Genomic DNA, 26,580 nt, shown 5'->3' on the forward strand with positions numbered 1-26,580 from the left:
CATGGCACCCAGTTGAGGCCAAAGCCAGAACCAAGAACTCAGTACAGGTCTCCCACGTGGGTAACAGGAACCCAATCACTTGAGCCATCACCAGTATCTCCTGGAGTCTTCATTAGGCATAAACTCGAGTCAGAAGTCAGAACCTGGTATCAAACTCAGGTACTCTGATGTGGAACGAGGGCCTCTTAACCACTAGGCTAAATGCTTGCCCCAAATGGTGGTATTTTGTTTTTAGAAATGATAAGGAGTTTAAATATATCTGAAGAAAAATAAGGTACAGATTGTGACTTGAATTTGAAACTGTATCTGCTTTTTTTTTTTTTTTTTTTTTTTTCCTATTAGGATCCACTACAACATTTTCTATTGCCTATATCTTCAGGAAAATTCCTGTGCTCAGACCACAAGAGGTAAAGAGGAGCCATCTGTTTTGCCAGGGTATGTATATTTAAAAGTGCAGGTATGCATTTTGTCTCTTTCTCATACTCAGCTAGTGGAGCAGTTTTGTTTTACTGTAATTGTATTGATGTGTAATTGATATTATGGAAAATTCATCCATTTTAAGATTATATAGTACTGAATGATTTTTAGTAAAATTTCCTGAATTGTGCAACTACCATCATAATCTAGTTTTAGAGCATTTTTATCCTCTTAAGTGGAGGGTTTTTGGGGGCAACTTTCATTAATCCAAGTTTGTTTGATTTTTGGGCAGTTCCTCCTCCAGGCTTTTCAATTACGTTTTTTTTTTTTTTCTACTTTTTTTTTTCTCATGATTATAGCAAGAAAACAACCATCCAGCTTACACATGAACAACAACTGATTCTGAATCATAAGATGGAACCTCTCCAGGTGGTAAAAATCATGGCCTTTGCAGGTAAGGCCATCAGGTTCCTGGAATGCAGCATCAAGTGCATGATGCTAACATTTTGCCTTTTATCACTATGTCCCCTTCCGGCTTCCAACCCCGGCATCATTTTTTTCTTTTCTTTACTTTTTTAAAAAGATTATTTATTTGAAAGAGCTACAGAGAGAGATTGATCCCCCATCTGCTGGTTTACTGCATAGATGGCCACAACAGCTAGGGCAGGGCCAGGCTGAAGCAGGGAGCTAGGAGCTTCCTGTAGGTCTCCCACATGAGTGCAGGGGCCCAACCACTTGGGCCATTCTCTGCTGCTTTCTCAGGCGTGCTAGCAGGTAGCTGGATCAGAAGTGGAGCAGCTGGGGCTCAAACCAGTCTCCATATAGGTTGCTGGTATCCCTGGCGGCAGCTGTACCCACTACACCACAGTGCCGATCCCCCTACTCCTTGACCAGAGCATCTTTACTGTGACCTGTTATCAACCTACTTCAATCAAACCATCTCAGAAGCATTGGAATTCTTGTTTAGACAAATAGTTCATAGGAATTAGTTTGTGGGGTAGAAACCAGTGGGATTAGTTAATCCTGTCCATCATTTATCATCGTATATACTCACATATTGCTCTTTAGAGATGAGTCATATTAATCACCTTCTCAGATGATTCTAGTTGCCGCCCAAGAAGAGTGATGTCTAGGGGGCCCTCCCTCTGGCTCCAAGTTACTTTCCTAAATATATTGTTTGCTATTTTCCTATCTCAGTCAGCTATGCTGCTCTACTTAGTCTCCTAAAGTACTTGGCTGTTCTTTTGTCTGAACCTTTGCTCATGCTGTTTTCTCTAACTGGAACCCTTTCCTGCTTCTTTTCTGCCTAAATATCCCACTAACAACAATCATTTCTTGTCTGCAATGTGCCTGGATGATCCTAACAGCATCCTATAAGGTTAATTACCTATACTTATTTTACAGATTAAAGAAATTGAAACTCAAAGACTGGCTTGATTTTACATAAGCAAGTCAGCAGTAGAGCCAGAATTTGACACTGGATCTGTGTGTCAAAATCTATACGTTTTTGTCTTCATGTCTTTCCAGTCTCATTATTTTCTGCACAACTAGGTTGTGATGTGTATTTTGAAATACACTCATAGTGCTTAGCATATAGCTGAATACATAGTAGATGCTCAATAAATATTTGATAAATGGGGCAAGCATTTGGCCCATTAGCTGATAAGCCAGTTAAGACTTCTGAATGCCATGTGTGAGTGCCTGGCAGCAGTACCTGCCTCAGGCTCTTGACTCCAGCCTCCTGCTTATGCAGACTTCGACAGGCGTTGGTGATGACTGAGGTCATTGGATGCCTGTCACCCATGTGGGAGACCTTGATTGAGTTCCTAACTCCTAGCCTTGACCCCAGGCAGGGGCTGTTGTGGGCATCTGAGAGTGAAACAGTAGATGAGAGGTTTCTGTCAACCAATCAGTCTGTCTCTTTCTCTCTGTATCTCTCAAAAAATAAATGAATGAATACTTGTTAAATTAATGACAGACTAAATAATGGAATAATTGCATAATAGAGAGGTAGGGCCGACAGGAGACTTTCGAATGGATCACAAGAGTCTTGAATCTTACGTGTATGCTTTAGGAGCATAAGTGACTGCTAGGCCTTCAATAGCCATAATTTACTGAATTCCTCTTTCTGAGGCCTTGATGATGATCCTTGTCCTCATGCATCCTGCAAGTAAATGTTACCAACATGTTGCTGAGGAGCAGCCTGAAGCTCAGTGAGCTCAAGTGACTTGCTGTTTATTACTTAGCTAGAGTCTGCAGAGCCAGGATCCTAGCCTGCTCTAGCCTGGCTTAGAGTCTGCTGATCCTTTTTTGAGAGTAATGAAAAGTTTGTCCCTGCCAGGGCAGGCTAAGCCTGGAAAAGACCTGATTAGAAAATCCGTTGCCTGGTCAGAGGGTTACATCTTCTTTTCACGGCTTTCCTAGGCACGGGGAAGACCTCTACCCTTGTCAAGTATGCAGAGAAGTGGTCTGAGAGCAAGTTTCTCTATGTGACATTCAACAAGAGCATTGCAAAACAAGCTGAACGTGTCTTCCCCAGCAATGTCATCTGCAAAACCTTTCATTCCATGGCCTACGGACACATTGGACGGAAGTGAGCATTACTAATGCTGGCATCTTTGTCATATCTTATTGTTTTTCATGTGATCTTTATGATTGCATATGAACCTACATCATGACATTAAGAAAATGTAATGCTATTATCTCCCTTTATAGGCCAGAGATAAATACAGGTTTAATGACTTATACTTTTATCTTACAAAAATATATTACTCACCAATGATAATATCTTGCTGAAGGGCATTCTCAGTTCTCTGTAATTGAGGCACAAAAAGTTGAAATGACTTGTTTGAAGTTTGAGGCGTCAAAAAAAATTTTTTTTTTTTTTTGACAGGCAGAGTGGGTAGTGAGAGAGAGAGACAGAGAGAAAGGTCTTCCTTTTTGCCGTTGGTTCACCCTCCAATGGCCGCTGTGGCCGGCGCATCTCGCTGATCCGAAGCCAGGAGCCAGGTGCTTCTCCTGGTCTCCCATGCGGGTGCAGGGCCCAAGAACTTGGGCCATCCTCCACTGCCTTCCCGGGCCATAGCAGAGAGCTGGCCTGGAAGAAGGGCAACCGGGATAGAATCCGGCGCCCCAACCGAGACTAGAACCCCGTGTGCCGTTGCCGCAAAGCGGAGGATTAGCCTGTTAAGCCATGGTGCCGGCCGAGGTGTCAAAAATTTTGATTAGTTTTAGGATTTCCTTGGAAAGCTGGTCAGGGGCCACTCAGCAGAAGTCTGCTTGCCCCAGGTTTCCCAGATGTGGAGTTTTAAAGGCACATTGAGTACCCCCTTGGGGGGCCTCTTGGAGCCTGGACCCACACATTTGAATAGTAGTATCCGCTGTGAGCTGATTGACCTTCTGGACTGTTGTATGTGAATTCCTAAAAGCTTATTGTCAGCCATTTTTTGTCATTTGTAGACCTTTCAGAACTTCTCTGGCATTTAAAAAATTCTATCTCGTGTGTGTGGTCCTTAGAGCTACCTTGTGATGTCCTTGGAGGGAATGGAGGAAATACTAAATACCACAGTGACTTGAAAGTCAAATACTGTTTATTTGGTATGTACATTGCAGATACCAGTTGAAGAAGAAGTTGAATCTATTCAAGTTAACACCCTTCATGGTCAATTCTGTTCTTGCTGAAGGGAAAGGTGGATTCATAAGGGCCAAGCTAGTGTGTAAGACTTTAGAAAACTTCTTTGCCTCGGCTGATGAAGAGCTGACCATCGATCATGTGCCTATTTGGTGTAAGAACAGCCAAGGACAAAGAGTCATGGTGGAACAGAGTGAGAAACTGGTGAGTATTCCAGTAGTATAGTGTGTTTTCTTTCTGTCCTCAGAACTCTGTAGCAAGTTGCCAACAGAGGGTGAGACTGTAGCCCCATAGTGATCCCATGGATCATGTAGCATTTTCTCCAATGAAGCACACTCAGACTTCTCCCTTCATGCTGTGACAGATAAGATACATCATTGACTTGCTCATGATTTATTAGAGCTTGTTGTTGAATCATCTCGTCCTCAAACCTGATCTTTCGTGGTGACTGGGAATCTTTTCTAATTTTTGTTTGTTGGTTTGTGTGTTTTGGCTATTGGTTCTGCATAGATTTTGCTAGTAGAAAAGTCTATTTCTTATTTTTAACACAACTTTACAATCATTTCTATCTTTTTTATGAATTAAGCATCAGAAAAATATTTCTTATTTTTATCACAACTTTCTAATCATTTCTGTTCTTTTGATGAATTACATACCAGTAAGAAATCTACAAAGATAGTTCATCAGCTGTTGTGACTCTGTGCAGTGCTCTGTCATGGACTTGGTACTTCCCCCCTCATTTTTCTTGGCATCAAACCTTCCACTATATTTAAAGGCTGTCAGGAAGCCTTAGGGGGTTAAGGAGGTGCCTGCTGTGACCATTCTATGATGATCTTTCACTGTGATTGCTGTACGTGGAAGTGAAAGTGTAATTTCAGAGTTCTGTCTTTTCCAAAGTGTTCAATTGTGAGTACCACATCTCTTGCTTTCCAGAATGGTGTCCTTGAAGCAAGCCGACTCTGGGACAACATGCGGAAGCTAGGGGAATGCAGAGAGGAGGCTTACCAAATGACTCATGATGGTAGGCCGCTTTCCAGACATTTTCTGTCTGTTGAACGTAGCTGTTTGTTTTTCAAGTGATGATCTCACTACTCCCTTCTTTTAGGCTATTTGAAACTCTGGCAGCTGAGCAAGCCTTTGCTTGCCTCTTTTGACGCCATCTTTGTGGATGAGGCCCAGGACTGTACCCCAGGTGATAAACTATTCAGGACATCAGTAGTCTCAAATACATAGAAACAGCATCATGATTATGTAAGAGGACATATGTGTGAAATAAGTTGATAACTATTATTTGTGATAAAGAAGAAGAGCAAATGATACTTAGTCATTCAGAAATCCTTTTTATTTGACTTGATTTCAACAGTTGTCCTTTTTCTACACCTAGAGCAGGTTTATTTCCTCCATGTATTTTACTTAAATTTTTCTTAAAATATTGACTGAATGTAGCTCATGAGCTGATAGGGACCCTAGACTCATTCTAAATGGAAAAAGAATTCATAGTGAAAATTTCATGTTGGGTATTTCTCAAGTGGCGATACGTTTTAGAAATGTGACTTTCTATGTCACTTTTGGATAACAATGTGAGAGAACACAATTTGCCTCTTTTTTTATTTGCCTGTATATCTTCTTATAATCAGTAATTCATCCAGGACTGAAAACAGTCTGCATCCCTAGGCACAGAAACGGTTTCTTTTGTCTATTTTTTTAAAGATTTATTTATTTTATTTGAAAGTCAGAGTTACACAGAGAGCGAAGGAGAGGCAGAGAGAGAGAGAGAGAGAGAGGTCTTCCATCTGCCGGTTCACTCCCCAGTTGGCTGCAATGGTCAGAGCTGCGCTGATTTGAAGCCAGGAGCTTCTTCCAGATCTCCCACCAGGCGAAGGGGCCCAAGGACTTGGGCCATCTTCCACTGCTTTCCCAGGCCACAGCAGAGAGCTGGATTGGAAGTGGAGCAGCTGGGACTCAAACCGGCGCTCATATGGGATGCCAGCACTTCAGGTGATGGCTTTACCCGCTGTGCCACAGCACCGGCCCCTCTTTTGTCCGTTTTAAAATTATTTCCGGCGCCGTGGCTCAACAGGCTAATCCTCCGCCTTCCGGCGCCGGCACACCGGGTTCTAGTCCCGGTCGGGGCACCGATCCTGTCCCGGTTGCCCCTCTTCCAGGCCACCTCTCTGCTGTGGCCAGGGAGTGCAGTGGAGGATGGCCCAAGTGTTTGGGCTCTGCACCCCATGGGAGACCAGGAGAAGCACCTGGCTCCTGCCATCGGAACAGCGCGGTGCGCCGGCCGCAGCGCGCTACTGCGGCGGCCATTAGAGGGTGAACCAACGGCAAAAAGGAAGACCTTTCTCTCTCTCTCTCTCTCTCTCTCTCTCTCACTGTCCACTCTGCCTGTCAAAAAAAAAAAAAAAATTATTTCTTTAGAACGAGTGTGCCTGTGTGGCAGAAGAAGGCAGCTTTGCCGTCGAGCATGTCCTGGCTTAGTTTTGTGAAGCATTCTCACCCTTTTCTTTCTTTTTTTTTTTTTAATTTTTATTTAATGCATATAAATTTCCAAAGTACAGCTTATGGATTACAATGGCTTCCCCCCCCATAACTTCCCTCCCACCCGCAACCCTCCCCTTTCCCGCTCCCTCTCTCCTTCCATTCACATCAAGATTCATTTTCAATTCTCTGTATATACAGAAGATCAGCTTAGTATATATTATGTAAAGATTTCAACGTTTTGCTTCACGGATTGGACTCCTTCATACTTACTCAGCTTTCCCTCTGATTGGTTGCAGCTATCATGAATATAGTTTTGTCTCAACCATGTGGGAAGATCTTTGTAGGGGACCCACACCAGCAGATCTATACATTCCGTGGTGCAGTCAATGCTCTGTTCACAGTCCCCCACACTCACGTCTTCTATCTCACACAGGTAAGAGCGTTTTCCCTGAGTCCTCAGACGTATGTATATAAGCAAGCATTTGATATTCCCTCCTGGTTTCCTTATGTGCCAGACACTGTACATGACATTAAGCGAGATCACTGAATGTAGCAAATCCATGTTCATAAATAGTGGTTCTCAACGAGTGGTTGTAAGGGGATCTGGAAAGTCAAAACTTTCATCATAGGTATTTGCCCTTTTGTGCTGTGTTGACATTGGCACTGTTGGTGTGAAACAGCGATAGGTGAATCTGCTGGCATCTACCACGAATTGAGGTATTGGCACCAAACTAGATGAGCAGCTGTCATGTTCTGTCAGCACCCTGAATGTTACCACATTCAGGGTAAAAAATAATAATGATGATCTGGAAACTCACTCAAGATTTCCTTGATGAAGCACACAAAAGAGTGATATTTGTTGACCCTTTCGTATCTCTCTTTCAATATTCTGTGTGTTGAAGTGAGAAGGATACCCAGAGTACTTCTGCTGCAGATGGAAGCTTGGTGACTGTATGAAGAGGAACACTGTTGCAACTGAGTTGTGAGCTGAACTGGCAGCTTTTTCTTACACTTTCTTTTACTTAAACAAACACTAACAGATCAACTCTAATTATTCAGACTGAAGTATTTGGCATTTTCTCAAAGACGATTGAAACGAGCTGTGTGACTTTCAGGAAAACGACTAACAGTGCCTGCTGCCAAAGATAAAATTGTTGCCTTTCGAGTGAAATTAGAAGTCAGAGAAAACTTGTACGAGCCACAGTGAGCATGACAACTCCTGGGTCCTTGAGTGGGTAAAAACATAAACATCTCTTCCCTTTTTACCTGCACACCTGCGAGAGGCTACATTTTCTTCATGAACTTCAGCCAGGACAGTGTATCCCAGCAGACTGAGCGTATGTGTAAACACGAGAAGCCAGCTGTCCTCTGTTGAGCCAAGAATTAGAAATTTGCAGAAAGTGTCAACCAGTGCCACTCTAATTGCATAAATGTTTCTGCTTTGAAAAATATTCCAAAAGCATGTTTCTTGCTATCGTGTTCTAGGCTTATGACTGTTTTTAAATGAATTTAAGTTTCTAATATGTCAAATATAGAGAGAACTTCTGCAAAGAAAGGCTCTTTGGAAGCCTCAGTCATTTTGAAAATGTGAAGGGTCCTGAGGCCGGAGCTTTGTGAACTGCAGCTTTTAAGAAACTCATTTCTTGTTGGAGAAATGAGATGTGTCTCTTGTATTCAAGTGAAATCATGCTGTGTTTTGTTACTGAAATGTTCTGTGGACTCCATGACTCTGTGTAGTTTATTCCCTGTCCTTTGTAGTGGTTTATGGTGGGGTCAGCTCGGAGTAGTTACATTTTTTTAATAGACAGTATGTTATTTTAGAACATTATTATAAACCAAAGTCCATAATTCATTCAAGTTTCCTTTCTAAGTAATGTCTTTTGCTACTCCAGGATCCCATTCAGGATACCACATTATATATAGTCATGTCTCCTTAGACTCCTTGGTTTGTTTGTATTCTTGAAAGAGGGAGAGCGCAGTGTATCTTCCATCTACTAGTTCACTCCCAAAATGTCAGCAACAGCCAGGGCTAGAGCAGGCCAAAGCCAGGAGCCTGGAACTCCATCCTGGTCTCCCATGTAGATGGCAGTGCCCCAGACACATGAACCATCGTCCCCTGCCACCTAGGATGCACTGGCAGGAAACTGCATTGGAAGCGGAAGAGCTGGGACTCAGACCCACAATCTTGTATGTCATGGGGCATCCTAAGAGGCGCCTTCACCTACTGTACCACAGTGCCCATCCTCACCTTCGTCTCTTCTTGGCTGTGAAGACTTTCCTTGTTTTGATGACCTGAATTGTGGTTTTTTGTTTTTTGCTGAAGATTTATTTTATTTATTTGAAAGGCAGAGTTACAGAGAGAGAGAGATCTTCCATCTGCTGGTTCATTCCCCAATGGCTGCAACAGCTTGAACTAGACTGGTCCAAAGCCAGGAGTTTCTTCTGTGTCTCCCATGTGGATACAGGAGCCCAAGTTCTTGGGCCATCACCCAGTGCTTTTCCAGGCACATTACCAGGAAGCTGGATCAGAAGTGAAGCAGCTGGGAATTGAACCAGCACCCACATGAGATGCTGGTGTTGCAGGCAGCAGCTTAACCCTCTGCACCAACGCCAACCCGTGAAAACCAGATTTCTAAGAAATACTAGTCTATTGCTGTATTATTACTCTTGTGTAAATCATCACCCAAATTATAAATATTCATTGTTCCATACTGAGGTAAATGATTGAATAAATAAATAAACCTATCAGAAGACGTCATTTCCTTTCAGAAGAATTCCTTGAGAGCATGTGGTGAAACATGTTGTACCTCTGTGGTCGTCTTCCTAAAACCCATAACTCTAGTCTAACCATGAGATAATTACATCAGACAAATTACAGTACAGAGGAATACTACAAAATATTTCTCAAAACTGTCCAGGACAGGGGCCATGTTAATCTGAAAAGCAAAGAGGGGAAACTTCCCGTGCCCTCTGTTAGCTCTTTGTATAATTTACAGTTTGCTGCATTTGATTTGGAAAAGCTAGATTTGCTTAAAAGTAGATCACTACTGGTATTGGGAAGAATGGAAAATAACAGTTCTTTAGATTGTTCCAAGGATCTTAAAAGCAAGCTCATCATTTATTTCTGTGTTTTTTGCTCTTCTTCTTTTTTTATTTTCTTTTTTGTAAGGGAACGATTTAATAGAAGTGTTTGGGAAAGATTATCTGACAGCAGGAAGGAGAATAAGTGGGAAGAGATGAGGTGAAAAAGCCAAACAGCTAAGGCATGGAGTTTGAGTTGCTAGGTAAGCTGGTAGCAGGGATAAGAAAAGATGACATATAGGATGATGAAAGAATTCTCAAGATTTGGGTTTAGTGGCAAGAGATGATGAAAATAGATTACTGTAGGGTTTCCAGACACAAAACATTATTTTTTAAACTTTTATTTAATAAATATAAATTTTTTTCAAAGTGCAGCTGTTGGATTACAGTGGCTTTCCCCCTCATAACTTCCCTCCCACCCACAACCCTCCCATCTCCCGCTCCCTCTCCCATCCATTCACATCAAGATTCATTTTCAATTCTCTTTATATACAGAAGATCAATTTAGTATGTATTAAGTAAAGATTTCAACAGTTTGCACCCATACAGAAACACAAAGTGTAAAGTACTGTTTGAGTACTAGTTATAGCATTAATTTATATTAGACAACACATTAAGGACAGAGATCCTACATGGGAGTAAGTGCACAGTGACTCCTGTTGTTGACTTAACAATTGACACTCTTGCTTATGGCGTCAGTAATCACCTGAGGCTCTTGTCATGGGTTGCCAAGACTATGGAAGCCTTTTGAGTTTGCCAGCTCTGATCTTATTTAGACAAGGTCATAGTCAAAGTGGAAGTTCTCTCCTTCCTTCAGAGAGGTACCTCCTTCTTTGATGGCCAGTTCTTTTCACTGGGATCTCACTCACAGAGATCTTTCATTTAGGTCTTTTTTTTTTTATTATTTCCAGAGTGTCTAGGAGGTGGTGTTGTGGCATATGAAATTAAGCCACCACTTGTAACACCGACGTCCCATGTTGGAGTAGCAGTTTGAGTTTCCACTACTTCTCTTCCAGCTTCCTGCTAATGTGCCTGGGCAGGCATGAGATGATGGCCCACGTACTTGGGTTCCTGCTGCCTACGTGGGAAATTGTAGTGGAGTTCCTGGCTCTGGTTTCAGCTTGGCCCAGACCTTGCTGTTGTGGGCATTTAGGGAATAAATCAGTAGATGGAAGATCTGTCTCTCTGTCTCTTCCTCTCTTTCTGTCACTCTGAGTTCAAAAGAAAGGAGAGAAGATGGGAGCAAGGGAGAAGGAAGGAAGAAAAGTCAGGAACTTTTTGTAATTACTGATAGTAATTATTGCCAAGCTTTTATTTGGATGTAAACAATTTTTCACTAGGGAATTTCCAATCCCCTTTCTATGGAAGGTGAATCAGACCTTGGCAGTGATAGAAATGTGCTCCATATGTCAGTATGGCTTGTTAACTCCTTTTGTTGTGTTATTTTCCAACAGAGTTTTAGGTTTGGTGTGGAAATTGCTTATGTGGGAGCTACTATCTTGGATGTCTGTAAGAGAGTAAGGAAAAAGACTTTGGTTGGAGGAAACCACCAAAGTAAGATTTCCCGTTTCTTTTTTGGGGACAAAAGTTAACTTTCCCTTTTATTCTGGTTCATCATAGAGTTTGTGTTCTCTCCCTAAAGGTGGCATAAGAGGTGATGTCAAAGGGCAAGTGGCCCTGTTGTCTCGGACCAATGCCAACGTATTTGATGAAGCTGTACGGGTGACCGAAGAAGTACCTTCAAGGATACATTTAATTGGGGTAAGATTAAATTCCTGTCCAATGTTTCTTGTGCAGAATGTTTGCAGACAAACATATTCAATAAAAAGACTCAATTGGGATATTATGCAAGAAAGCATTTTAGTTTTTTACTCTTTTTGTCAGACTACACCGTGACCGAAGTCTACCCATGGCCATTCTCATTATGCAAGTGAAGTATTCATGTAAAAGCACACCCAGTAAAGATTCAGGATCTTCCACTCTGTAAAAACTGAATACCCTCCTTACCCTTGACTATGCAAATGAGGCTGCTAACTACCTGAAATGTTACTGATTGTGTTGTCCATTAGTGTAAGAACAGTTGAACTGACAGCACACTGGGAACCACTGTTTACTCTTAAACACATGAAGTTAAACACCTGATTTCTAGCTCTGGCTCTGTCACTAACTGTGTGGCTTGGGGAAAGTCACAACTTCTGTGTGCCTCATTGGCTCCAACTCTAAGATAAAAAAGCTGACTGTTCTTTAACTGTTGTTGCACAGGGAAGTTAGGAAGATTAAATGACATGTTTAATTTTTAACTGTGAAGCAAAAGTATATGACTAAAATATATTCATTCATGTACGGAAAAATATTTTTGAGGGCCTACTGAGTGCTAGGCACTCAATAAACGTAGTCAGTGAATCTTGAAAGGTATAAGATATTTTAAATTTTTTATTTATAAAGATTTTATAACTATGTTATAGAAATTTTAGAAACTAAAAGAAAAAAGAAAAACCACACACAATCCCAGTGTGTCATGTAGTAATTCTCACTTTTGCTAATTATTTTTGTCTTTGTCCTTACAGATGTGTATTTTTGCACAATTGCAGTTATGGTGTACATAGAAATACATGCTATTTTTTACTCAGCACATGAACGTATTTTCTTTCATTGCTACTTTAATAGTTCTGTAATATTTCATCTAATAGATATAGCATAGTTTAGCCGTTTTCATTACTGTTAGAGAAGAGTGTTTGGGGGATATCATCCATGCAGGGCATGAAACAAAATGAGTTGTTCTGTTCCCTACTCTTACATCTGTTGATTGCCTGTTTCATTAAGCTTGATCTCACATCTATTGTGAATTACAATGTAGGCTGTCTTGTTTCAGTTCCTGTTGTATGTCAGGGTTTTATCTGTCCCTTCCAAAAAGATAAAAACCCTTTGGGGTGTGGGGCCCTTGTCATGTCTGTCCTCAGTGCTGGGCCTGGTGCTTGTGAGTGCTGGAAGCACAACCAGAACTTGGCAGGTTCTTAGGTAGAACAGGCCTCGCCTCCTTTAGAAGCATAAAATAATCTGAACCTATAGACAGACATTTTCTAGTTCTTAAAAGAAACAATGGTAAGTATTCATGCTCAACACCTTGTATTCAGATACCATTTACATTTTTTGCAACCATTTTATATTCCTGTAAATTAGACTTAAATTATGCTTGTACTGATGAAACAGCAACATGCAGCTAAGACTAACTTTCATTAAAAAATAATACGGGAAGTCTTTAAGGTAGCAACCAAGACTTAATAATTATGAGTTTTGGGTTCACCTTAAAGCATGGTGCTGTGTACTTGAAGTTTCCTGCTTACTGTCTATGCATTGGGTGCAACTGGAGATCAGTTTCCAAGAAACATCTCATTTCAGAATCTCATCACTGTATTTGTTTTGTAAATCAAGAACAAAAACCAGACCAAAACAAACAAACAAAAAAACACAAAAATCCAACCAAAACACTTTTTCAGGGAATTAAATCATTTGGATTGGACAGAATCATTGATATTTGGATCCTTCTTCAACCAGAGGAAGAACGGAAGAAACGTGAGTACCCACCTGGCCTCGGTGCAATTGAAGAAAGCCCTCAAGCAACAGTGATGGGAAAGGAAAGAGCCAATTCTAAGTCAGTGTTCTTTTGTCTTTCCAGAGAAGGGGGTAGCTAGTGTTACTCTTTTCCCAGGAGGAGTGGGATGCCTAAGACCTCCTGTTTTCAGAGATCCTGACAGATTTTTCCAGATCTTTCTCCCAGCATTCTAATTTCTTTTTGATGTTGGTCCCTTAGACCATTATTCCCCACATCTTTCTGTCTTCCTGGGCAACTTTACACGTTGATAATGTCCACGTGGCCCAAAGGATAACCTGTGACATTCCTATAGCACTTTTTTTTTTTTGCTTTTGCCTGCACTGAATCAAATCCCTGTAAAGTAGGTGAGGATCTCAAGCATAGAGTTGTTGATCCTCAGCTGGAGACGAAGAGGCTACTGCACTGACTTGCCCAGGGACACACAGAGAGTTAGTGATACAGTCAGGACCAGAACCTAGGTCTCCCAACTTCAAGACCATCCACTATCCTGCTGTTGGTTAGGAATGTGCAGCTACTGCCACTATCAGTTAGTGTGGCCTGCATCATATGAACCTATATATGTGTTCTCCTTAGGAAACCTCTTCATTAAAGACAGATTTATCAGAAGATGGGTACACAAAGAAGGCTTCAGTGGCTTCAAGAGATATGTGACGGCTGCCGAGGACAAAGAACTGGAAGCAAAGATTGCAGTAGTTGAAAAGTATAACATCAGGATTCCAGAGCTAGTAGAAAGGATAGAAAAATGCCATATAGAAGATTTGGACTTTGCAGGTAAGGAAAAAATTGATTCTTACCTTCTCTGCAAGAGAAGGAACAAATGCTCTCCTGATGCTTCTTAAAATTTTTATTTATTTTCATCTTATGTGGAAGGTGGGAGGGGAAGGAGGAAACCAGGGAGGGAGGGGAAAAGTGGGTGTTCTATCCATTGGTTCACTCTTCAAATGCCCACAACAGCTGGAAATGGACCAAGCTGAAGCCAGCAGCCCAGAACCCAATCCAGGTCACCATGCAAGTGGCAGGGACCCAAGTACTTGAGCCACCACGTGATGCCTCTCAGGCTGTGCATGAGTAGGAATCTGGATCAGAAGCAGAGTAGCCAGGACTTGAACCCCTGACGCGCTAGTATGGGATGCAGACGTCCCACGCAGCAGCTTGACTGCTATGCCACACACCCACCCTATTTCCTGATGTTTCTTGCCTGCGTGAATGGTTGTGACCTGCGTGAGCATGTTGTTTAAGAGCTCGCCCTCCCTTTAGGGCTCTTTATTTTTGTTGTATTTCCAAGTCAGTGGAATAGAATTTTCTAGTTCTGCTGCATGGAAATTTAGGTAAGCCCTGCAATGCTCTTCTGGGCCTGTGGCCCTTTATGTGTAAAATATAAGGGGTGTGTAAAGCCACGTGTCTTCTCCACTATGATTCTTAGAGGTACTCCTACAATTCAGGTTTAATTTTCCCCTCATCCTCTTTTCTTTCAACTTTAGCTTTCTCTTTTCTCCTTTTCCCACAAAGCTGTGTATAGCCAAAAATAAAAATAAAAAATAAATAAATAAAAACATTTCAAGAGTAAAGTAGGAGCATATACTTTTTCTCCTTCTCTCGTTTCTTCCCCTGTGCAGCTCTCATCTAACTGTGTGCTGTGTTTTTATTCTAGAGTACATTTTGGGCACTGTGCACAAAGCCAAAGGCTTGGAGTTTGACACTGTGCATGTTTTAGATGATTTCGTGAAAGTGCCTTGTGCCAGGCATAATCTTGCCCAACTACCCCACTTCAGAGTTGGTAAGGAGACTGGTTGTTCTTCGTTTGAGTGTTATGATCAATTTAGCACTCAAGGGTTGACCGAGATGCTTCCTTTAGACTGCTTTGATTTTTCTTGGATGCTATGGCCTCCTGGCAGGTAAAGTCCAAGAAACAAGAAAAAACACCTACTAGTCCTAAACTTTTGATTCTTACACTGTAATCAAAATCCAGCTTCCTTGGGGTCCACTTCTCTCAGGGCTGCTTATGAGACATTACACTTACGGTGGGCCTGTTTAACACGCATCTACTCTCAGCTTCAACATTTTCTCCATCAGATATAAAAGCTTTGAAACATGGTTTCCCTGCTAACCAAGGTGTTTTCCTTTAATTAATTCTTCTCATTAAAGAGATCAGAAAATCACCAAAGGTGAAATGATAAGCACTGTCATTTGTCTGCTTTTTAGCAAAAACTGGCTGTTAACTGTGGATTCAAACTTGAGGATGTAGTATTGTAGTGCTGAAAATATAAATACTAAACATCTCTTATTTCTGGTGAATATAGCCATAAAAGGAGGGAGAGTCATAAACAGAGGTGGCCATTGAAAGATACCAGCTGCTTTTGCTTTTTAAAGATTTATGTATTTGAAAGTCAAAGTTAAGAGAAAGAGAGAGAGATCTTCCATTGGCTGGTTCACTCCCCAGATGGCCACAAAAGCCAGGGCTGAGCCAGGCCAAAGCCAGGAGCCTCATCTGGTTGATGTCCTCTGTTGCCTTCACACATTTCCAGGTTGGACTAAATCAGTGCAGAGAAACAGTGTCAGGAAATGGAGAGAGGACGGGCTTTAGAGATGGCTAGACTTGGGTCCTGCTCTGGGCAGGTCCAGCTCTGGGCCTTTGATTACCTTGGCCTTAACTTGTGCCAATGACATGACCTCTGTAAACCTGTTTCCCCATTGTTGTGAGCAGAACTGGGATAATGAACATCATTACCTACCTGGCACATCACAGGTATTGAATAACCAATTTGCATATTCCTAGTACTTGCCATAGCAGGACCAAATAAAACTCAGCGTGTTGTGCCATTGGTCTGCGATGCGAGGTTTCTGTTTTGGGAATTGTCATTTGTAGGGAAATTCTGTATATACAAGCCAGCAAATCTTGAGTGGCTTTTTTTTGGAATGGGGGATGAGTGAGAGGCTGTAAACATTTAGATGAGAACATCACTTTTTGTAAGTGGGCTTTTGAGTTTATTTTTTCCCCTTTACTTTTTTTGAAGAGTCATTTTCTGAGGATGAATGGAATTTACTGTATGTTGCAGTAACTCGTGCTAAGAAGCGTCTCATCATGACCAAATCACTGGAAAACATTTTGACTTTGGCTGGGGTAAGAAGCATGAGTAGCATGAGTTAACCTGCCAGTGTTTGACTTTTGTTGGATTTGAATAAGGGGTCAATCTCTGCCTCCAAAAGCCTTTGGATCAGAATCATGGTTAGGAGCAAAGGCCTTTCTGTACAGAGGGTGATTATGGAACACTAGTGCAAGAGGCATTCTAACCAAAGAAACAAAGATATGATTCTTCTCTAAATTGTTCCCAATTCAATTTTAAAAGGGTTATTTTTAAAATACCAACTGTATTCATCCACTTCTTAATTTCTCTTTTGCTCAATTAGTTCTCAACACTCCAGGAAGAAAAGAATGTTTTCTGCATCTAAACCTCCTCCCTCCCATTCCCTAGTCTCTCTTTAAAAGACAGCTGCTGCTGTCACTGAGACTTTCCCAAAGAATATATCCTTGCCAGAGAGGACGCACTTAGACCACTGGTCATTGTCACTGGCTACGACACAAGCATGCAAGTAGGTCAGCAGTTGGTCTCCACCCCCACAAAACCGCCTCCTCTCTACTTCCTTTTCCCAACTTTCCTGCCTTTTCATGAGCTAGAGCAGAGATGATTTAATCTTCTCAATCTTGTTGGAGACTGGAACACCAATAACAGTTACCATCTAGTCCAGCTTTCCTAAAAGAAAAATGCTTACGCCTGATATCTAGAACTTCAGTGTAAAAGTTAATCTAGTCTTCCTTGTTACCTGGGAAACATGCAGTGCTGTGTGTAGCCGAGTGATGTACTCAAAGTGCTACATTGTGCTGTGCTGTTAAGCAGATGAGTGTTACATGCTGTAGAGTACTGATAGTAAAGGCTTTGACTTTTAGTGTAGGGTGGGAGTTGGGTGGAGCCGTAACTGTTTTTAGTAAATGATATTCAAAGTCTCAGAGTTGTTAATTGGTACTAAAACAGAAACTTGATACTTGTAATTGATCAAATGTGCCAACCACATTTTGGACACAAATATATAGACAAATGGGATTTCTTTTCACATCTGTTTGAGGAATACAATTGGTAACTTTAATGGGAGTATTATAAAGCAGTGATCTCATTTCACAACATGGATTAAATAAGATTTTTTTTCATGAAAGATAGCATTCTACAAGGGATCTTCAAAAAGTTCATGGAAAATGTATGTTATGGAAAAACTATGTGTGGATTTGAAAACTGTTTCACTCCAGAATAAACTACTTTTTAAAAAACATATATAATACATTATATAGATATAGATTTTAAGAGAGACATCCCTCAAATGCCCACATTGGCATAGGTAGGTCAGGCCAAAGTCAGAACTTAGTCTGGGTCTCTCATGTGGGTAGCATAGACCCAAGTACTTAAGTCAGCCACCTGCTGCTTCCCAGGGTGTGCAGTAGCAGGAAGCTGGTATCCACAGTGGAGCCTAGACTTGAACCCAGGCACTCTATTATGGGATATGGTTGTCTCCAGTGCTGTCTTAACAGCTAAGCCACACGCTCACCCCAAAATCAATGACTTCTAATTCCATTTTCCATGAATTTTTTGAAGTATTCGCATAGACCTTTTGAAGACATTTGGAAGCTTATCACTTGTTTACTGCATATATTTTACAGGGAAAATCCATTTCTCCATAGAAGAAAAATAATATAGAATCTACAGAAACACTTCCCCATTGAGACAGGGCTAGGAAACATCTGTCTGCCCACAGGAAGACCCCAAGAAACTGCCTGTTTGTGTGAACAGATGTTTTTAAATCTGAAAGCTCTGGTGTGAGGTAGAGCACTTCTGCTTCTTCTTTTCACAGCCTGTGAATACGTTTGAGAAATTCTGTTCCAGAAGTGGTTGAGTCCAGTCTCTGCTCAGAAAGAAGGGTCCTAGGGGTATTGAGACCCTAGGGCATGAGGCCCGCACAATTTAGAGGCTATGAAAACATGAAAAATAGTAGTCATGTTGGTGGTATTTTCTTTTTTTTTTTTCTTTGACAGGCAGAGTGGACAGTGAAAGAGAGAGACAGTGAGAAAGGTCTTCCTTTGCCGTTGATTCGCTCCCCAAATGGCCACTATGGCCGGTGCTGCACCTATCCGAAGCCAGGAGCCAGGTGCTTCTCCTGGTCTCCCATGCGGGTGCAGGGCCCAACCACTTGGGCCATCCTCCACTGCACTCCCGGGCCACAGCAGAGAGCTGGCCTGGAAGAGGGGCAACTGGGACAGAATCCGGCGCCCCGACCGGGACTAGAACCCGGTGTGCCGGCGCCGCAGGCGGAGGATTAGCCTAGTGAGCCACGGCACTGGCCGGTATTTTCTTTTTAATTTACTTTTTGAAGACTTATTTATTTCCTTGTTTGATAGAGTAACAGGGAGGGAGGGAGAGGGGGAGAGAGAGAGAGAGAGAGAGCGATCTTCCATCAGTTGGTTAACTCCCCAAATGGCCACAACAGCCAGGGCTGGACCAGGCTAAAAAGCAGGAGCCAGGAACTCCAGCCAGGTCTCCCGCATAGGTGGCCAAGACTCAAGTATTTGAGACATCATCGGCTGCTTCCCAGCCACATTAGCAAGGAGCTGGGTGGGAAGTAGCGTGGCCAGAACTCTAAACGACATCCTGATTTGGGAGGCAGGTGTTCCGCACTGTGACTTACCCTCTGCTCCACAATGCCTGTGACGTTTTAGACATAAAACATGAGCCTTCTTTGTTTTCTGCTCCCTAGAATAAGCCATTACCCTATAACCAAGAGTCTCCTTTTTCTCTGATCTCCTTAGAGAATATGACTGAGGTAATAATCACCAGAAGCCTTTTTGTTCATCTTTTTAAGTTTTAAAGATGTGAAGAAAATCACTGTATTTTTGAAGTGTTAAGTGACACAGTTACTAGTTACTAGTTGCTCAAAGACAGCTTCTCAGCTTCCTAGAATTTTTTTTTTTTTTTTTTTTTTTTTTTTTTTTGAGAGCGAGCGAGCGAGCGACAACTCCTATCTGCTGGTTCACTCCCCAAATGCCCACAACATTCAGGAACCAGGAGCTCAAGCCCAGTCTCCCTAATGGGTGGCAGGAACTCAATTACTTGAGCCATGGCCATTGCTTCTTTTTTTAATTTTTTTATTTTATTTGACAGATACAGTTAGACCATGAGAGAGAGAGAGACAGAGAGAAAGGTATCTTTCTGTTGGTTCATCCCCCAAATAGTCGCTACAGCCGGAGCTACACCGATCCGCAGCCAGCAGCCAAGTGCTTCCTCCTGGTCTCCCATGTGGGTACAGGGTCCCAAGCACTTAGGCCATCCTCCACTGCCCTCCCAGGCCACAGCAGAGAGCTGGACTGGAAGAGGAGCAACCAGGACTAGAACCTGGCGCCCATATGGGATGCCGGCGCCGCAGGTGGAGGATTAACCAAGTGAGTCACGGCACCAGCCCCATGGCTGTTGCTTCTTGAAGTCTGTGTTAGGAGGAGATTGGAGTCAGCTGTTGATACCTGTAGGCTGCTGCAGGTATCTTAACCTGTGGCCTAAGCACTAGGCCAAATGGCTACCCTAGAATCTTAGATTCTTAATCTAGATCTCACAAGCACATCATTAGGACAGCACTAACAGAAAATTGATACTCCACACGTGTTTGTTGAAAAAAATATTTTCCCATTTGGTGACTGGCCACGGTAAAAGCACAGGCCCTGTTCATGTCTGGTTCTCATTCCAGATGACTTAAGCATGCTTCCTTACCTGATAAAGCCAGTGTAAGGGTATTAACTGCACCTCAAAGGATTTTTTTTTTTTTAACAGACTAAGTAAATATTAGCTGTTATTTTACCAGATTGAAGTTTTAAATATTGATATAATCAAATTGACCCTGCAGGGCTCTCTCGCTTGTTCACAGTACATATTATGTATGTAGCATACACCATGTTCACAGTACATATTATACACACATGCCATACTCGTCACAAATACATGCTGTGCTCATATACCTGTTATACACATGCAGTTTTCTGGATACTAGGCTGTCACTAGCATTTTTCTCTCTCATGTTCTCACAAGTGTGCAGGGTAGTCCTCCAAGGCCACCTGGCATGTGATGTCACCACAAAATAAATACAGAAGGGGTGAGGCTCCAGCGGTCTTCTATTAAGCTAGGCGTGAAAGATTTGCAGAGACAAACAGTGCTACTCTTCTCACCACATTTTTTTTCTTCTGAATATAGTTGTTTTAAATCAACATAAATATGTAGTAGTCTTACTAATTTTTAAATCAATTAATATTTTGAAATCTTCTTAGTGTATGTTTCTGAGATTCCAAGATGATAAACAGTAATGGTTCACATATACAAGGCTCTTTAGAGCCTATGATGTTTAGTAACATAAAGAGCACAAAACCAAATCATCTGTAGTCCACTGCTCTGGAACAGTGTCGTTCAGATTGTAGGTTGCAGTTCACTAATGATTGGTGAAATTAATGTGTTATCACAAGCTTAAAAAGTAAAATGGGGCTGGCGCCGTGGCTCACTTGGCTAAGCCTCTGCCTGCGGCGCCAGCATCCTGGGTTCTAGTCCCAGTTGGGGCGCCGGATTCTGTTCTGGTTGCTCCTCTTCCAGTCGAGCTCTCTTCTGTGGCCTGGGAGTGCAGTGGAGGATGGCCCAGGTCCTTGGGCCCTGCACCCGCATGGGAGACCAGGAGGAAGCACCTGGCTCCTGGCTTCGGATCGGCACAGTGCGCCAGCCGTAGCAGCCATTTTGGGGTGAAACAACAGAAAGGAAGACCTTTCTCTCTCTCTCTCTCTCTCTCTCACTATCTAATTCTGCCTGTCAAAAAAAAAAAAGTAAAATGGCAAAAAATTCAAAGTTATCACAGTACATTGGGTTAAATGGTATTTTGTGGAAATGTGATTTCAAGTTCATTTATCTATATATACATGTATGTATGTATGTATGTATGTATTCAGCAGAGACAGATATAGCTCCCATTTGTTGGTTCAATCCCCAAATGCTCATGAGGGTTGGAACCAGGCCAGGTCCAAGTCAGTAGCTGGGAAATCAGTCTAGATCTCCCATATGGGTGGCAGGAACCCAATCGGGTGAGCCATCAGTTCTGCCTCCTAGGGTCTGCAATAGCAGGAAGCACAAAGCAGGAGCCGGAACTGGGTACATCAAACCCAGGTATTCAGATATGGGATGCAGATGTCTTCACTGCTAGTCTAAATGCCTGCTCCTAAATTTCTTATACATGTATGTGTAGAATTGTACTGTAAATGAATCAGAACAGTTTGAAATCCCCAGCCCTGGAGAAAATCTTGCAGTGGGCTGGAAAAGATATTCATTTCTGCATCATTGGAAATAGTTTAGGAACCTGAGTTTCCACAGAAATGCATAAATAAAATCTAAAAGAATGATGGCTGAATCCTATATAGCACAAGAGGAAAGTGAACGAACTGAGAAGGAAACCAAAAGTATGACACGTATATAAACAAACAGCTATAAAATACCTTATGCTTTTGGACATGTATTAAACTTGAAGCTATTTTACAGTGGCTCAAAAAAGAGACGCCCAGAAAGATAATGGAGATGGCAGTCAAAGGGGCTTCAGCAAAATCTGTTTTGTTGTAAAATGGGAGAGAAAACCAAATAAATCAAAATGTGGTACATAGATTCTGAAAAATGTGATAAACAATCAATTGTAATCTAGAAAATATGAAATTGTCATTTTTGATCAGCAGTTATGAATGGTCCTGCTAGTTTAGTTTGCCCATACTTTGTGGAACTCTTCAGAGGCAGTCATGAATCAAACCAAAGTCCCTGTTTTTGTGACAGTAGATGCCTTGTTCTCTACATTTCACAGATAAAGAAATTGAGGCTGAAATGTATCAATTTCCCACTTGCCAACCAAAAGCAAGGGAAGAGGGAAGTGTGTAGGTTGGTTTGCACATCTGTTTCTGTTTTTGTTTTAATATTTATTTATTTGAAAAGCAGAGTGGGTAAGTGAGTGAGACAGAGAGAGAGAGAGAGAGAGAGAGAGAGAGAGATCTCCATCTGCTGGTTCACTCCCCAAATGACCACAACATTCAGAGCTGAGTCAGTCCAAAGGCAGGAGCCAGGAGCTGCTTTCGGGTCTCCCATGTGGATCTAAGGCCCCAAGCACTTGGGCCATCCTCTGCTGCTTTACCAGGCACATTAGCAGGGAACTGGATCAGAAGTGGAGCAGCCTGATCTCAAACAGACACCCATATGGGATGCTGGCGCTGCAGGTAGTAGCTTTACCTTCTGTGCCACAGCACCAGCCCCTGGACATCCTTTAAGTTCTTCTCTCTCAACTTACTGGAGTTAAGACATGAATATACAAAAAAAAATTTGTAATAATTCAGTTGGGGGTTGGTTAGCGTAAGTAGAACCCAGAAATAGTCTTGAAATATCACTGTGGGCAACAGTTTTGCATGTTTGTCCACTAAATCTTATTTTTAAAAAACTAGCTGCAGTTTTATCAAGAAGCCAATGGGACTATTTCAAGTGTTTTCTCTTAATGCAAGCTTTGGAGTCAGGGAAAATCAGAGAAACTAAGGGAAAACAGGGTAACCTTTGCTCGTTCTGGAACGCAAGGTGCATCAAAAGGGCATTTCCTGTGCGAGTTTCCAAGTAGAACGTAGCAGAGGTGCTATTATTCTTTCTGTCTCTTTCCTTCTTAGGAGTACTTCTTACAAGCCGAGCTGACAAGCAACGTATTAAAAACAGGAGTAGTCCGCTGCTGTGTGGGGCAGTGCAACAATGCCATCCCTGTCGACACTGTGCTCACCATGAAGAAACTCCCCATCACTTACGTATGTGGTCTCCCCAACAGCACCTGCTCTCTTTGGAACTTAATTCAATCGTTGGCATTTTACTGCTTGTCAGCCATGTATTTATCTAGGTTGTGGGTGAAGGAGATAAGAGAAATTGGTGTAGTCCTTTTTTTAGAGTTTTTTTTTTTTTTAATTTATTTGAAAGGCAGAGGCAGAGAGAGTCTTCCATCCGCTGGTTCACTCCCCAAAATGGCCGCAACGGCCGGAACTACCCTAATCTGAAGCCGAGAGCCAGGAGCTTCCTCCAGGTCTCCCATGCGGGTGCAGGGCCCAAGGACTTAGGCCACCTTCTACTTCTTTCCCAGGCCATAGCAGAGAGCTGGATTGGAAGTAGAGCAGCCAGGACTCAAACCAGCCCATATGGGATGCTGGCACTGCAGGCGACAGCCTTACCCGCTATACCCCAGCACTGGCCCCTTTAGGTACTTTTTATACATGAGGCAAGAGAGATATGGTCTCCCTATATGTCAGAGAAAGTATTAGTCAAGAGTCAGCATATGGGATCCTGTCTGGCTGTATAAAGCCTTATTATCTGGGAGACTGGGTTGTGACAAGATGTATCAGAAGACAACCATTTACCTGGAGAGCCTGGTTCGGTTTTTCTGATTCTTTGTGTCTTGATGAGATAAACTGTGGTTTCTATTTTCAGGGAATTTGGAGGAGTTGAGTCTACGCAGGCAGTAGTGTTGTGGGAAGCATTACTCCAGAGGGTTTGCGCTGGTCTGAAAACATCAGCTTATAAGACACTGTCCCTTGGCAGCTGTGACAATAATTCAGTGCTTTTTGGTAGAAAGTCTTTGTTTTTGATTGTTTCCTTACCTCTTTTCTCTTATCCATCCTGCAGAGCAACAGAAAGGAAAACAATGGTGGCTACCTCTGCCACTCCTGTGTAGAGCAGCGTATTGGGCCTTTGGCATTCTTGACTGCCTCTCCAGAGCAGGTGCGCTCCATGGAACGCACCGTAGAAAACATAGTGCTGCCCAGACACGAAGCCCTGCTCTTCCTTGTCTTCTAAGGCTGGGACAAGCATTCTCCGTGGTGCAGGGTAGCTTGCCACATGTGGACTCCACCTGCTGACAGAAGTCTGTGGGGTGGGGCTCTCACCCTCCTGAGACTCTGAATGCAATCACAGAGCATTTTCTGAGGAAGAAGAAACCGATCAGACTTGGACCTGCCATTTCTCCATTCCCTACGGCTAGCCAGTTTCCATTTGCCTATCCTCTGTCTGTATCAGGTCAGGGAAGAGGAGGAGGATCTTTTGATAAAAAAAAAAAAAAAAAAAAAAAAAAAAAAAACACACACAAAAACAAAAACATTTTATGTATTTAAACTTTTATTACAGGATTTCAATTAAACGGCATTGCAGCACTGGCATGCCACTGTGACACCCGGTTTCCTCTTTTTTTTCCTCTTGTTTTCTCTTTTCAACAGCTGTCTCTGTTCACATGATACACCAAGCAATCATGAGACTGAATGTGCAGGGTGATAATTGGCATGTCCAAAATGTGACTTTTGTACCACGAGGAGTGACACATTTGTTAGACCTGTTGGGTCCCTTTGTCATGATGAAGTATGCAGTTTAAATAATGAGGGCAACTAATACATAAAAGGGCAAGTGCAATGAAATAGTTAGACTAGTCAGATGCAGTGTTTCCTACAATACAACTGAAGATCAGCAACACTTGAAAGGTGAAGTGCAGGTGGGTGGGGAATTCATAGAAGAGAGATGGGAAGTTGGTACCTGGTTCACTGTGTTTTGGGATAGTGGGATGTTGTGATAAAGTATAAATTCTTACAGAAATGACCAGTACCTGTGGATGTACATTGAAAGGTATTTGACATCTTTGGCATACAGCAATTTCAGGATGTTGATGGCAAGTGCGGGGTGAGCACAGCATCACCCGAAGAACTTACCAGATTGGTCTCTACGCTGAGCCAAGCAGATTCCATGGTCTTTTTTTTTTTTAATAGAAAGCTTTTATTTAATAAATATAAATTTCATAAGTACAACTTTTGGATTATAACTGTTCTCCCCCACACACACCTGCCCTCCCACCCCCAAACCATCCCACCTCCTACTCCCTCTCCCATCCCATTCTTCATTAAGATTCCTTGTTAATTATCTTTATATACAGGAGATCAACTCTATACTAAGTAAAGATTTTAACAGTTTGCTGATACCTTGTTTATAAGAAGATCCCTCCAGTTGCAGTTTGGAGAATGTTTCAAGAAGATCAAGTAAGGGGGACCAGTGTTGTGGCATAGCAGTTAAAGCTATTGCCTGCAACACTGGCATCCCATATGGGTGCCGATTTGCATCCCAGCTGCTCCACTTCTGATCCAGCTTCCTGCTAATGGCCCAGGAAAAGCAGAGGAAGATGGCCCAAGTGTCTAGGTCCCTGCCACCCACCTGGGAGACCTGGAAGAAGCTTTTGACTCCTGGCTTTAGCCTGACCGTTGTAGCCATCTGGGGAGTGAACCAGCAGATGGAAGATTTTCTCTCTCTCTCTCTCTCTCTCTCATTTTCAAATAAGTAAATATTTAAAAATATAAAAGGTCAGATAAATTAAAAGGCTAGTGATTATCATCTCAGCAAAAAAATGACAAGTGATGGGCAGTTGCACTGTGACTGGTAGGTTGAACTGGTGATTGGGTAGACAGATTAGTGGTCTTGGAAGTATGGTCCCCAGATGAATGGCATCAGTATCAGCTGGGAAGAGTTAGAAATAAAATTCCCAGTGTACCCAGATACTCTGGGGCTGTGGCCCAGCAGTTGGTATTTAACAAGCCCCACAAGTGGTTCTGGTACACGCTGAATTTTGAGAACTTGTGCTCTCAATATTAAGAAGGTAGAATCAATAAGAATTAGCAGTGCTTAGAAGGGGATAGATAGAATCTTAATGTGATTCCCCATTTTCTGGCTGATTCTCCAGGTAAATAAATATCCTTCATTGAGACAGGGAAACCAGGAGAAGTAGTAGGTTTGTGCAAAAATTATGAATTTGCTTTTTTTTTTTTTTAAGCTTGATTTATCTGAAAGGCAGAGTTAGAGAGGGAGAGATAGAGAGAGCTTCCATCCACTACTTCACTCCCCAAATGACTGCACAGCCGTTGGTGGGCTGATCCAAAGGCAGGAGCCAGGAGCTTCTTCCTGGTTTCTCATGTGGGCACAGGTGCCCAAGAACTTGGGCCATCCTCCTCTGCTTTCCCAGGTCCATTAGCAGGTCGCTGGTTCAGAAGTGGAGCAGCCAGGACTTGAACTGGCACCCATATGGGATACCGGTGTCACAGGTGGCAGCTTTACCCATTATGCCACAATGCCAGCCCCTGGATTTGTTTTTTTGATGTAATGATTTTAGGGTGCTTAAGAGAAATTAAAGTAGAATTGTCCAGGGGGCTATTGGGTAAACATCTATACTCAACAAAGAGCTGTGGGTGGAAGTAATT

The 26,580-nt window shown here is 42.3% G+C and overlaps 1 protein-coding gene across 4 annotated transcripts in view; it reads left to right on the forward strand.

Moving 5' to 3' along the window:
* Window positions 1-24,518, forward strand: part of FBH1 (F-box DNA helicase 1) — a 45,914-nt gene extending 21,396 nt beyond the window's left edge. For all 4 annotated transcript variants that reach the window (XM_062210992.1, XM_062210993.1, XM_062210995.1 and 1 more), the window contains 15 exons: window positions 343-435; window positions 777-871; window positions 2,842-3,010; window positions 4,030-4,252; window positions 4,982-5,069; window positions 5,154-5,240; window positions 6,832-6,968; window positions 11,071-11,170; window positions 11,259-11,377; window positions 13,114-13,189; window positions 13,803-14,000; window positions 14,881-15,006; window positions 16,244-16,350; window positions 22,981-23,112; window positions 23,978-24,518. In XM_062210992.1, coding sequence (XP_062066976.1) covers window positions 343-435; window positions 777-871; window positions 2,842-3,010; window positions 4,030-4,252; window positions 4,982-5,069; window positions 5,154-5,240; window positions 6,832-6,968; window positions 11,071-11,170; window positions 11,259-11,377; window positions 13,114-13,189; window positions 13,803-14,000; window positions 14,881-15,006; window positions 16,244-16,350; window positions 22,981-23,112; window positions 23,978-24,148 — 1,921 coding nt within the window. In that variant the 3' untranslated portion in view covers window positions 24,149-24,518. The remainder of the gene's footprint in view (window positions 1-342; window positions 436-776; window positions 872-2,841; window positions 3,011-4,029; window positions 4,253-4,981; window positions 5,070-5,153; window positions 5,241-6,831; window positions 6,969-11,070; window positions 11,171-11,258; window positions 11,378-13,113; window positions 13,190-13,802; window positions 14,001-14,880; window positions 15,007-16,243; window positions 16,351-22,980; window positions 23,113-23,977) is intronic.
* Window positions 24,519-26,580: the final 2,062 nt, after the last annotated feature.

The sequence above is a fragment of the Lepus europaeus genome, chromosome 14 (genome assembly GCF_033115175.1).
Source record: "Lepus europaeus isolate LE1 chromosome 14, mLepTim1.pri, whole genome shotgun sequence".
In the NCBI taxonomy this organism is placed as follows: Eukaryota; Metazoa; Chordata; class Mammalia; order Lagomorpha; family Leporidae; genus Lepus; species Lepus europaeus.